Source organism: Pimephales promelas, chromosome 12 (assembly GCF_988280905.1).
Source record: "Pimephales promelas chromosome 12, fPimPro1.hap1.1, whole genome shotgun sequence".
In the NCBI taxonomy this organism is placed as follows: domain Eukaryota; kingdom Metazoa; phylum Chordata; class Actinopteri; order Cypriniformes; family Leuciscidae; genus Pimephales; species Pimephales promelas.
In genome coordinates, this window is record NC_142780.1 from 11,735,463 (window position 1) to 11,749,909 (window position 14,447).

The window sequence follows — 14,447 nt, forward strand, 5'->3', positions numbered from 1 at the left end:
CTAGATCCCATACCCATTTTTTAGGCTGATCCTTTCCCTTGCTGATCTACAACCTGCATTCTTTCCTTAAAGCCTGTTCACACCAACAACGATAGCTATAAAGATATCATTCTGATTGGCTGTCAATGTTTTTTTTTCATTCATCAGCTGGAGAAAAATCATTCTGAAAGTTATTCCAAATATATCCTTTCTCTGTGCCATTATCATTAATTAATTCTTCAATATTGAGAATCATTTTTTTTTAAACTATATCTATATCATTATGTTTATAGTAATCGTCCTTGGTGTGAACAGGTCTTTAGATATTCTAAAACCTGCATTCTTTTCCTGGCTGATCTAGGACCCTCACCCTTTCCACGCTGATCTAGAATCTGCACTGTTTCTCTGACTAATCTAGAACCTTCCTTTGACTGATCTAGTGCATGGATAACTTAAATGCAGATGTACAGACATGTTCTGTGCATAATACGTAGATATTGTATATTATTATGTTATGTGCTGAAAGGAAAAATTCAAGTACAGTCATGACAATGTGTACCCTACACTTATACTAATGTTGCTCTCATTTGAGGAGAAAATCTTTGAATATAATTTTTTTTTTTTTTTTTTTAATTCTTTTCAAAGACGGCACTAGGCAGATTATTGCTGATGTGAAAAAAAAACGTTTAATTTTTACTGAATTTTACGTTTATTGTTATGAAAACTGTGCATGTGTTACATTTTTATTTGAAATATGTAATTCAAAAACATGCGTCCAAAATTTGAGCCTAATATCTAAAAAAAAATTAGTTTTCACTAAGATTTTGTTTTCCGGAGTACCAAAAGTCTCCCATTCATTTCCAATGTGCTTATTTTTATTTATTTTTTTGAATATATATGTAATGATTCACAGACTATTTATGAATGCCGTTGACTGACCGTTACATTACTGTATTTTTAAATATATGACCTACCACAACGGGCACTGGGGTTAATACCATTTACGAGTCTTCCCCTACCATCCTAGGAAAAAAAAATATCGCTCCCAGATGTAGATCTACATTTTGCTTCGTTTCGCTCGGACATTTAATGGCGTGTACATACACGCGAAATCACTTGGACAATTAACCGCGTAAACATACACGCATACACGCGGATACACGCAGATAGCTCAAAATGCCTATAGATAACACGCCAATTGACTTGAAAGTGGCGTGTATGTTTACGCAAAAGTCATGATGTCATGTTGCGATTAAATTTAAATGCAATGAACGTTTCTCTACTTTAGCATTATGTTTTATTTTGGTGTTTTATTAGAGTATTATTATTTTTTCAACTTTTTAACACTTTTTTAAATATTTTTTTCTTCCTTATAGTATGGAATTTTACTCTATCAAAATTACAAGATCCCCCAGCAGCGAAAAACGTTGCTTTCACACTTCTCAGCGCCTGTGGTAAGACTCCTGTTCACTTTAACCGACTCCTGCATTCCCTCTGTCTTCCTCTTTACCTCACAGATGGAGCATTAATCACACATGTGTCAGTATGTGGGCCAAATGATTTTTCAAGTGTTGGCAGTGAAGTTATGTTTACAGCTTGTCCTATGAATATTATGTGATTCTGATAATTTTAGAACAAATGAACACAAAGATGCAAAACGATTCTAATTTAAAACCTTTTTTTTTTTTCTGTTAGCAAACAAAACATGTTTATGTTACTATTACATGACTTACTGGTTTAGGAAATGAAGACAAGGCCATGAACAAAGTATTTATCAAAAGGTTACACATCTGTTATATGGCAAACAAAGTCATTGTTTCTTCTGATCTTTTTTTTTTTTTCTCCAGAGGAGTGTCTCAGAGAACTCTCTGGTTGCCATGGATTTCTCAGGGAGGATAGGCAGAGTGATTGACAATCCCGTGGAGGCTCAGAGTGCTGCCATGGAGGAGGGACATGCCTGGAGAGTTAGTTCAAACAATCATTTTTGTTGTGATTATTTAGTTATTTATTAGCTACACCTTGCTAGTACCCCATTTTGCCTTCAGAACTGCCTTAATTCATTTCGGCATAGATTCAACAAAGTGCTGGAAACATTCCTCAGAGATTTTTGTCAATGTTGACATGATAGCATCCCACAGTTGCTGAAGATTTGTCAGACGCACATCCATGATGCGAATCTCGTTCCACCACATCCCAAAGGTGCTCTTTTGGATTGAGATATGGTGACTGTGGAGGCCATTTGAGTGATGAACTCATTATAATGTTCAAAAAACCAGTTTGAGATGGTTTGAGTGTTGCATTATCCTGCTGGAGGTATCCATCAGAAAATGGGTACACTGTGGACATAATGGGATGGATATGGTCAGTAACAATACTCAAGTAGGCTGTGGCATTTAAACAATGCTCAGTTGGTTTTAAGTGGCCCAAAGTGTGGCAAGAAGCTATTCCTCACACAATTACACCACCATCATCAGCCTGAACCGTTGATACAAGGCAGGATGGATCTATGCTTTTATGTTGTTTACCCCAAATTCTGACACTACCATCTTTAAGACTCTTCTTTTGTCCAATTTTTGTGAGCCCGTGTGAATTATATCCTCAGTTTCCTATTTTTAGCTGACAGGAGTGACACTCGGTGTGGTCTTCTGCTGCTGTAGCTCATCTGCTTCAAAGTTCGATGTGTTGTGTTGGTTATTTGAGTTACTGTTGCCTTTCTATCAGCTCATACAAGTCTGGACATTCTACTCTGACCTCTGGCATTATCAAGGCATTTTCGCCCACAGAATTAACACTCACTGGATATTTTCTCTTTTTTGAAAAATCCCAGTAGATCCGCAGTTTCTGAAATACTCAGTTCGGCCATTCTGGCACCAACAAATAAGCCATTTTCAAAGTCACTTAAATCACCTTTCTTCCCCATTCCATCTTCATCAGATCATCTTGACCATGTCTACATGCCTAAATGCATTGAGTTGCTGCCATGTGACTGGCTGATTACATATTTGCATTAACAAGCAGTTGCATAAGTGCACCTAATACAGTGGTCTGCTTATATCAGCACAAACACTGTGTGGCGGGAGCTTCATGGAATGGGTTTCCATGGTCGAAAATCTGCATGCAAGCATCATATCACCAAGTGCAATGCCATTCATCAGGGGCCACTGGACTCTAGAGCTGTGGAAACGTGTTCTGTGGAGTGACGAATCACGCTTCTCTGTTTGGCAGCCTAATGTACGAGTCTGGGTTTCCCGAATTGGCTTTGTGCCAATTGTAAAATTGGGTGGAGAAGGGATAAAGGTATGAGGCTGGTTGGGGAAGGGAAGTGAAATATTATTGCTTCTGCATATCAAGACATTTTGAACAATTCTTTGCTCTCAACTTTGTGGGAACAATTTGGGGAAGGTCCTTTTCTATTCCATCATGACCCCAGTGCACAAAGCAAGGTCCATAAAGACATGGTTGGATGAGTTGGAAGTGTGGAAGAACTTGACTGGCTTGCACAGAGCCCTGATCTTAACCTCATCGAGCACTTTTTGGGATGAATAGGAATGGAGATTGCAAGCAAGTCCTTCTTATCCAACATCAGTGCCTGACCTCACAAATGCTCTACAGAACTAGCAATGTCATTACAGTCTTTGTTGGTATAATAGTCAGGTGTCTCAATACTTTTGTCCAGGATGTTGTACGTTTATTGATTGTGTGGTTTTGTCTTTTTTTCAGAAGAGAAATACGCGTATGAATGTCCTAGGAAGCCCCAGCCCGTTACACCCCTCATCATTAAGTGGAGGTACTTTCTAGAGCATTTTGACATCATTGCTGAATAAAATAATTCATTTCTTTAAAATAAATAAATACAAACTTTTCAGTGTAAATTGAATAACTAAACCTAAAACAAAAAGTTAAAATTGTTACTATCATACATCGTCTTAATAAGAAAAGTTCATTAATGGTTATGTAGATGAAATCCTTGTAATATAAAGAGGTCAAATACAGTACATGCTTTCAAAGGAGCATTGCGGAAGTTCTGAAATTTCTTACCATTACTGACACCAGTGGCCGTTAGAGAAACTACAGCCAGTCTCAAGCTCGTTCTCGGTGCCCACACTCGTTAGCCGCACTAGATAAGGCTCTTTTTTTTAACGTACGAGGAGTTTCTGTGGGTATCTGGATTGTGCTGGAGGCTGGTCCACAGAGTCCATTTGAAACACTACTTCTAGCGATTGCCGCTGCTCACTAATGGCTGCCGTACGGATGTAAGCCCAAGTAGACGAGAATGCGCATGACGTCACAATTTGTGAATTTTCACGCCAATTTGGACCCAACACCTCCTCACACAATTGAGCCTACAGGCTGATAGAGGCAACCGTGGTGGACAGTCATGGTGTCATTCTTTCTATTACATTATGGTTGGCTCATAAATGTACAAATGAAGACTCTATCTTAAATATTTTTTTTTTAAAGTAAAAACCTACACATAGCCCCTTTAAATGAAGATAGCATCAAATCTGCACAGCATTCTATTGAGAATTGCTCACCATCATTCTTGTCGTCCCCTCTGATCCAGTTATCCACAGAACTCAGCTGTGGTTTCATGGTCGTATTTCACGGGAGGAGTCCCACAAGATGATCCATCAGCAGGGCAGAGTGGATGGGTACATATCGTAGCTCATTAATTATTCCCAAAAACATGCTGGATGTTTCTCTGTTCTAATTATACCACAGATACTTACACTTAATTGTTTTTTTTTTTGTTTGTTTTGTTTTTTTCAGAATGTTTCTCTTGAGGGACAGCCAGAGCAATCCCAAGGCGTTTGTACTTACACTGTGTCACCACCAGAAAATTAAACATTTCCAGATTTTACCGGTGAGATTTGAAAGTTTTCTGCATTCAGAACATGTAGCGTATTAACTTTCTATGCTGCACATGTGACACTTCTATAGATATTTTCTAGTATTCCTTGAAACAAAATTAAAATGCATTAGATTTACTGAAAACTCTCTTTAACTTTCTGAGAATTAATGTGACAGGCCCGCTGCTCATAACATGCATTTTTGCTTTGCTGATCCTGTTACAATCGTCAATACTCTAGGAGGGCGATAGAATTAAACTTCAAAAGGTTGTGCCTTTTAAACTGTGTTATTAATCAGGTGTCTGGCTGTAAACATGTCAGCTTGACTTCAATTAACATGCATTAACTTTGCAAACTGTAGCGCCGCCAGTTGAGAAAACTGTCTGCAGAATCCAACGGTCTAGAAAATTTTACACATATAAAACGTTTTTTATAACTTACTGACTAATCGTCCCTTTTCCAGTGTGAAGAAGACGGTCAAATGTTTTTGAGCCTCGACGATGGCGCCACCAAATTCAAGGACCTGATCCAGTTGGTGGAGTTCTACACGCTGAACCGAGGAGTTCTGCCGTGCAAACTTAAACACCCTTGCACCACTGTGGCCTTATGACCTCCATATGCCTGATTCCGCCTCAAGACACTAAAACATTAAGAAGGTGTGTGCTATGGTGTAATGCTGTGCTGCTGGGCTGGAGAAAAGCACACTGCGAGAGCCCCTCTCTATCAAGAAGAGAGAAAATCAAAACAACAAACAGGACCAGCAATAAATATAGGAATTTAAGCTTGCGTGTTAGCGCTGATGAACCTCTCAGCCACCTGCACACTCGACCGTGGCCAGAGCAGGTTCTCAGGACAATCAACAATCATCCGGAGGGAGTTTTTAGGATCCGCGGTCTGAGATAGTGGTTTGGGAAGACCAGCAGAACACTCTTAGAACCCATATTCCATTTTATTTTGCACTCATGAAACAGGAACAACCAAGCTATAGCAATTGTTGCTTTCATAAATTAAGCAGGTTTGATTCTACAATGTCCTGTGAGTAGACAGCCGATTGGTGGTTTCAGTACTGTGAAAAGACTTTTCCGTTAAAATTATGTTTTCTATCCTTTTCATCTGTAATCATTAGTATATTTAGATATCCCGTTTTTTTTGTTGTTGTTTTTTTATGTGCTCATCGTCTTGAGCACAGAACTCTCATGCATTAATGCATTTGGCCTTTTTTTCCCCATGTTATAGTTCTTCCCCATCACAAAACATAACCTGCAGCACTCTCTACTGGCCATACCAAGAAGTAAAGTGTCACTCCTTAAAGGAATAGTTAACCTCATAAAATTAAATAAGGTTATTTACTCACCCTACTGTTTTACCAAAACCATATGACTGTCTTTTTCCGTAAAATGGACAAATTTGTATTTGCCATATTAATTCTACCGCGACTGTCAGTTTACAAAAAGGACAAAAAACATCATGAAGGTATTAAATACGACTCATCTACTACATATCAAGTCTTTTGAAGCCATGCGACAATGTCATATTCAAGACCAGCCATTTACGTTCAGGCCAAGACTTATATGAGTATATTGAGTCAAGATCAAGACCTGAAGAGGGTCGAGACTAAGTCAAGGTCGAGTCCAAATGCTCCTAAGACCAAGACCATGAAGATATTCATCTGGTTATGATTCTGACATTCTTCTCCTCTGGCCAAACTTGAGTCTAGCCTATATTCGCTTCCTGAGTAAAACAAAAAAAAGTTGGTGATAATGATTCTTCTGCTTCAAAACAAAAAACAAATCAACGAAAATGAGTTTGTGAAGGACATAAAGGTTGCTTTCAACTATTCCTTCAACATGAGTAAACATGGCCTGACATCACCACCACGTCCTTTAGGAACGGTGCCTTGATTTCGAAGAGGAGTCTGTTCAATGAAAAATAACCACTAAACCCTCAGCTGGGAACTTTGCTGTGGGTCGCAGTCTATCAGGAGCTAGATCAACAAACTGGAATCTTTACAACTGCTGTCATCGTCGGTCCCAACTCCAGTCCGGTTTGTTGTTATTTTTCTCTCCATGTTCGAAAGATTGTTTCGAGGACAGCACACTGTGAAGCCTGGGCTAAGAACACCCACAGAACGGCGGCGTTCAAATTTCTAATTTGCCTTTTCCATGGAATAACGGATGTGTAAAGAATTTTTTTTTTTGTACTTGTGACGCAATGTAAAGAAAGAGCCTTGAATTTAGTATGTACCTATATTGTATTAAACTAGATTGAGAGGGCATAGCCACCATGTCTCCAAGTTCACACAGAGACCATTATATAGATAAACGCAAACGACGCAATCATTTGCTTCAAAAAAAATTATTTATTCATCTGGATTTGATTACTTGAAATTTAGTTTCATAGTTTGTTTGTTTTTTCTCAGCGCTGTTCGATGCTATTCTTCCACATTTTTGTGAATTTTCAGACCTCAGTTAACAGGACCCCCTTTCTTGAAACGTTTAACACTAATTCTTCATCAGTATCCCACTCTACCACACCATCTTAAAGTAGACATGAAGTACATGAAGTCTGTTCAGTGGGTTGTACAGTTGTGTATCTTGCTTTCGATCGTTGATCTTGAAAACACATCTTTCTGAAAAAAGTTTCCAGTGAACAAAAATGCAAAAACACATTATATAGGACATTAAGATACGTGTAACCCATTAAACAGAATATTGTACATATATCCCTGACAGCTTTACGTTAATTGAACTATGCCGTCTACACGGTTAAGGTGTAATCCTAGCAAATGTCCACATTGTCGTGAGTAGTTTTGATTGTCACAAAGTAACATTAACCTGTTGCTGTGTTTTTTTAATCCAGTTCATTGATATATTCTAGGATACATATATTTTGTGTCGGTTCAGGTAAGTAAGGGATAATGTACAATCAGAAAAAGGCGCAAAAGGCCGATCCCGAAACAAGGGGGTTTCATCGGCTGACTGTACATTATGACTTACTATGACGACTATTACACGGCTACTTACAAATAAAAAGTAAATTAAATGAATGGACGTGAAATATGGATCTATAAAAGCTATTTGATTATGTGACATCCTTGTCACAGAGATTGGCCAAGCAGTATTTCAGAGAACCGTGTAATAAGGTAGTACTTAGACCTCATTGGATGATTTAACCACAGAAATCGTCTGCAGGGCTTCAGTCAGCGCTAATATTATTCACTTGAATTTCTTTCTCAGTGTCAGTTAAGTTTGAGGTTGCCTTGTTTGAGGTTGAGTGTGTGTCAGTGTTGATTTAGCTACAGTTTGGGTGGGTCTTGTCTTCACCAAAAGAACCAAGCACATAAATGCATACTCACACAAGCTTTGACATTATTGTCTTTATTTTTCAGGGTTTGATAAGTGAAACTATACAATCAGTCAGCCAAGGACTAAACTCAACTTTCATTTACGTAGACCTGTGTCGGCCCAGATCCGGCCCGCATCTGGTACGCGTGGATTTCACATGCATACCAGATGTGGGCCGGATCTGGGCTGACACTATGTAGCTGTCTGGCTATTTCTAGTGTAAAAGCATGACAGGAATTTTTCCGCCTGGTTCAGACAGATGGATGTATTGAGTTGGGAGGGTATATGTTTTTTTTCTGAAATCATTTAACTAGTGAAAACATGATTTTTGGATTTTGCCAGAGAGGATGTTTCCTATATGTTGGTGTGAGTAGAATTGATCTGTTGGTAGTCTGAGTAGCATTAGCGCTTAGCCTGTCTATTAATTGGCTGTTGTCTAAAGTGAGTGTAAGCAGAATGTCTGTTCACAATCCAAATACTCGGGGCTTCATTTCTGTGTTAACACAGTAATACACTCTTCAATTACGTTGTCCATATATAAAATAATTTCATTTGCAGCATTGTTTAATTTTTAAATACATCATGTAACTTAATAGGACACTATAGATACACTCCTTTCGTGTTGTTCAAATTTGTAGATACCACACTGAATTTTTGGATGCAGATTTTTTTTTTAAATGGCATATACAATGAAGAAACTTGACTTATTTTAGTATTTTTTTAATTAGTTGGTTAAGTGTGTAAATATTGAATCTATTCTATTTTATGTTGCTTTGTCAAGCTAATTGACCTCAAAAAATATGTTATGTTTGCATCGAGGTGATGGAAAACTGGACTTTGTCATTGAAGGTCATTATTAAGCTAAATTGCTGTTTTAAGAAACTCACTTATTCTCACAAATACTCTTATTATGAAAACGCTAACAAATGTATGCCTTGTAGATATTTTAGAAATGTTTCTTTAATATGAATCAAAGACAGAATTTCTTTGCATTTTCCCCAGTGTTGTTGAAAGGAGCTGGTAGCAGCATTTGCGAAGTGTGTGATCTGTTGAGACTTTATCAGTGAAAGAAACAAATGTCATTTTTATATTTAAAAGAAATGAATGTAACTGGGTTGCTCAGGGTTGAAGTGGAGGCTGTTTAAAATGGTCTTTGACTAAAAATGGAAGCAAGACTTCTCTGTATTTTTCTTTTTATTAAACTAACGGTGTACTTCTTTTTATTGAGTCTTTGATCACACCAGACCTCTCTGAGTTTTAGAGTTTCTGATGAAACTCTAGCCTTCAAGATATTCTAGTTTCGCCTAGTTTGACTCTCTTGTATCATATAGCTTCCATAGTTTAATTTTTGGGTGAACTAAAGGGATCGTTTACTCACCCTCAAATCAATCAAGCTGTTTTTCCCCCATACAGTGAATGGTATGGAACAGAGAAGCTTGGACATTCTGCTAGATAACTCCTTTTGTGTTCCATGCAAGAATTTGGAATGACACAAAGGTGAATAAATAATGACAGACTTTTAATATTTGAGCAAAGTATTGTTTTAAAGCATATGCATATCAGGTGCCTCAAAACCCCATCCCCTCTCTCTCTCTCTCTCTTCACTAATGTCGACCTGAGAGGGTGTTCTTACTCAGGTTATAGGATTTGTGTCATATTAGTTCTGATAAAAGAAGAGGTCCTGCTTTTTATTACCGTGTTCATGTTATTGCGTAATACACACGCAGTCATTTCTAATGAACAGCATGTAGGCTACTTAACGTGTAATTTTGTAGATCTGATTTTAATTATTCCTCTTGCATTGAATCATAGAACGTAACAACATAAAACGTATGTAACGTGTGCACTGTAATGCAGAGCAGAACTTTTGTGACTTTTTCCACTGCATAATTTATCAGAATGATTCCCAGCGATCAGTAATAATTCCTGAGCTATGCGTGTCTTCTCACACACGCATATATATATATATATATATATATATATATATATATATATACGATGGTCGTTAATGTAAGTAAAATAGAAATAAATATGAATCTGTATTTCAGGGAATGAAAAAAACGATCAAAAAAATGTGTTGAAAAAAAGATTTCTTCTTTTCAGATTCTGTTCTGATAATGTGTTCTGTTTGGTTCTGTAAATAGATGAATGGCTTACACATTCTAACTGTAACCTTTTGAGGTATTTTTGTACAAATAAGGGACTGATATATTCTGTTTAGAATAAAATATTAATTAATTGCTATATCTCAAGGTGTGTTGATATTATATTAGCATGCAAACATCGCACACTTCCATTTAGCACTGGTATGACCTGATTAGCATATCCATGTGTAATGTGTGTTGTAGGAGTTTGTAAGATGCTTACTGTTTAGGGAACATGCATGTGGACGAGTGGTTAGAGCAGCTTATATATGTGCACAGCTGTAATATCTTTGATTTATTTCCCTGCTTAAATAATCTTATAACAATTATTGCTATAGGCAGTTTATAGCACATTTCGTGCATAGTATTTCATAGTAGGCAGGATGGATGGATGAAATTTTATTCTAAAAAAAGATACTTTTTCTTCTTGTTGGCAGTTTAAATAATTGTAATGGTCATGTTGTTATTTAAAATGTGTATTACATCGACAAAATTATTTTGAGTAATTTCTAAATGTAAATGTACTTTATGTTAAAAAAAATATTATAAAGAAATATCTACCATATAAACTTTAATCAGTTTTGCTGGATCTCAAAAATGTCTAGTGTTCATGTCCACTAGAGGGCAGAATCTCATTAACAGTAAATCATTTCAATCATCCTCACCTGGGGTCCGTTCTTCGTACGTGGATTACTCAATTATCTGGATTTTACTGTTGACGATTTGACATGATACAGGATTGTTATGTACTTCGAAGCTCATCACGGAGTTGCTGCAACATATCTGTAAGCTAAAACCTGGTTTGGAGCAGGCGTTTTTCTTGTAAACAGCATTAGAGAGTATTTTATAGAGTCTTTGACCACACTAGACCTCTTGTTATGGAAGTGCCACCCTTTCTTAAAGGGATAATTCACCCAAAAATTAGAAACAAGTCAGGTTTTATTTCATGTAAACAGGATTAAATTGCATCTTTTTAAGCGGAGACAATACTTAAAGTCTATCCTAGCCACTACTACTACTGCAACAATTATTTAAAATAACAAAAATTTAAAAATTTAATTTATTTTGTAGTATTAGTTTGTAGTATCATACTGTAGTCTATCTTAATACACACACAGTTCGAGATTTATTCGTGAGGGAATAATTACATGATAATTGAATTGGAGTCTTACACACATAGTCTAAGCCCTGCATTTATTTGAACAACTCTTATGGGAGTGGCTTATGCAGCACAGGGGATAATTTAGTAAAAAAAAAATAAAAAAAAATCTTTCTGCCGTGCCATTAGAAATTTTTTTTTTCGATACTTTAAAGGTTCTCTAAGCGATGTGGGGCCAAAACATTTTTTGTCACATACATCAAACGTCTCCTCACTATCGGCTAGCTGCCTGTCCCCTAAACACACTGTAAAAAAACGCGGTCTCTGTAGACACCACAGGCTCCACAAACGGCAACAAAAACAATCATGTCTCACCCGGACCACGAAACCTAACAAACAGTGTTCCAGCCAATCACTGGCAAGAAGTATATGAGGGTGGGTCTGGGGGGTTAGTGCGCGTGCACATGAAGGGGGTGTGTGTGTGAAGGAGAGAGAAGTTTGAAAAATGGCCGACACACGACCAAAGAGACGTCGTTCTAAAGAACAAATTAAAAAGAAGGAGTCGGATAAAGAACGTGCGAAGTTCCGAATTTACATTAGGCGTCACCTTTGACCATGCTTCAATATTTGACGTTTTAGGCGCCCTTTAGCGTCACTTACACAGGGTTCTCAAGTTTGAGCAAAAGCTTGGAGTGAGATCACACGCGGTTAGGGGAGGAGCCATAATGAAGCCCCGCCCCCAATTTTACCCATTGTTAATAATTAACCAGAACAAATTAAAATTATAACAATTAGTAAATCTGATAAATGACAGAGCAATTCATCACATCAAATACTCTTTAATGCAGTACTACAAATATAGCTAACCAAAAATATAACAAATTGCTCCAAACAGTTTCAAACAAATCTTTAAAAATTGCATTTTGATTTTTGAATGCGTCTTCTATCTAGACGAATGATTTATTGTGTGGTGGGACATTGAGAACAAATGGACAGATTAGAGTGCACCACCTCTTCCACTGTCTCCTCCTCTAATCTGGCAACCTTTTTGGGGGGCTTACCCTTTGGTGCCCAAAATGACAAAATATCTTTCTGCTTTTTTCCTGACATCTTTGAAAAATACAAATGCAACATTATGACAATGATTAAATATTACCCAGAGCAATCTGCTGTAATACATCCTTAATGTAACTAGAAAGACTATTAATATTACAGTATAATATAATTTAAAATAAAATCAGTAAATCTTCATTCCTTTCCATACCCACTAAGATTTCTCTTAGTTTCAGATAACGTACGATAGCCAAACTGAGCCTGGTTGCAAAGTAGTTGTAGAGTTTTTGACTGCATCAATAATAATGTACGATGGGCTACATATTAAATGTTCTAGCCCAAAAATGTTAGACGAGCTTCTTCCAACTTACCTTCTTCTCCATCACGACACATGTGTTCGCGCGATGTTGTTGGTTACCTAGTAACGAACGTACGGTGACCGAGGATGTTCCATCCATTTCCGTGTGTTCGCGCTACTGAATGACATGTCATGTATCGATCAGTGGTGCACGCAGCGCGCATATATGTTGCCTAGTAACGAACGCAATCTGGCGGAGATACGCGCTGGCGGCAGGAAACTTCACTTTGTTTGCCTGCGCCTCGTATACAACGTTAGAAAGCTTTCAGCCAGGACAACTTGGTTGGCATTGCCTTTTCAGCGTGAGAAATACATAGTGTGGCGTGTGAGCGTGTGAACCGGTCGAAATGCGTGTGTCTCACGGCCAATGCGTGAGACTTGAGAACCCTGCTTACATGACGCGATCCTACGGCGTCATCGAACTGACGCTAAAGGAAAGCGTCAGTTAGAGGACGCGGTTAGGTTTAGGTGTGGGGTGGGGGTAGGGTACACGCGATCCTAGGGCGTCATCTAACTGACGCTAAAGGGCGCCTAAAGCGTCAGATATTGAAGCATGTCCAAATGCTTCCCAAGGCGTCAGTTAAGTGACGCCTTGGGGGTGAGAATGGGCTGGTAGCAAAGCTTTTGAACGATGGCGAGAACTCCGGCGGCAGAAGGGCTTCCAATCCGACATTCAGGTTGCTCTGTTTTTGCTGGACAGGTGGGTAACGTTAAATTGTTTTTTTTTTATTCTAAATTGACGCTTATGTTCGCCAAACCCACACAAGGATATAATGGGCTATATGCACGCATAAGTTCCGCATTTGACGTAAGGATGCTCTTCCATTTCCGGTTGTGTAGATTAAAGCGGAGGAAAACCGGAGAAAACGGGATTATGGCAGAGTCTTCAATATTTACTGTCCTCCCGTCTTTGAAACGAAACGTACATACGTTTAGATGTAATTTTATATATAGTTATGTTTATTTAATATAATTTTAAAAAGAAGCATAAACACAACGAGGGGTGTCTGTTTTATCTGTTTTTGTGACTAACGTTTCTTTAGTATAACCATGGAGTATAAAATTCAATATAAATTCTCGGTATTGCATTGGACTCTATGATCGGCGGAAGTTATCAAGCATCCTTAATCCTTCACCGGAAATAACGCAGTGCATAAAGCCCATTAGCTAGAACTATGCAGTCAGCAAAATGCACGTTCACAATTATTTCAGGAAGCACGGAAGGGAGGGGGAGGAGATGAGATGTGGAGGAGGGAGGGTCTAGCTAGCCTCCAATTTGTTTGAAAATATTCTGAACGTCAACACCCAGGATCGCTTAGAGAACCTTTAATTAATACTGTCTCATAACAAATCTGATTCACAGATAAAATTAAATTAATTACATTAATTACAACATTTAAATAAAAATATCTCTCATTCGGCACAATCTTCCAAAACTCCACGGTTCCTTCCCTCAGAACACTTTTAAGTCTGTCATCCTCAGAAAGTTCAATCATTTCAAGCTGAGTTGCTGCTTCATCTTCCACTAAAGGGGCTTTTAAACAGTCTGATTCAGCAGTGAATGGGTTGATAAGAAATTAAATTTGTGGTCTTTTTTGGCGTAGGCCGGAGAATCTGTCC

The 14,447-nt window shown here is 37.9% G+C and overlaps 1 protein-coding gene across 7 annotated transcripts in view; it reads left to right on the top strand.

Annotated features, from left to right (window-relative positions):
• The window catches only part of grb10b (growth factor receptor-bound protein 10b), a 142,877-nt gene extending 133,485 nt beyond the window's left edge, over positions 1-9,392 (top strand). For 5 of the 7 annotated variants that reach the window (XM_089117499.1, XM_089117497.1, XM_039669134.2 and 2 more), the window contains 6 exons: positions 1,356-1,433; positions 1,827-1,943; positions 3,700-3,766; positions 4,544-4,631; positions 4,750-4,843; positions 5,293-9,392. In XM_089117499.1, the coding sequence (XP_088973625.1) occupies positions 1,356-1,433; positions 1,827-1,943; positions 3,700-3,766; positions 4,544-4,631; positions 4,750-4,843; positions 5,293-5,439 (591 nt within the window). In that variant the 3' untranslated portion in view covers positions 5,440-9,392. Of the gene's footprint in view, positions 1-1,355; positions 1,434-1,826; positions 1,944-3,204; positions 3,594-3,699; positions 3,767-4,543; positions 4,632-4,749; positions 4,844-5,292 lie in introns of those variants that run through there. The other 2 variants (XR_016145690.1, XM_089117501.1) reach the window with 2 other exon arrangements.
• Positions 9,393-14,447: the final 5,055 nt, after the last annotated feature.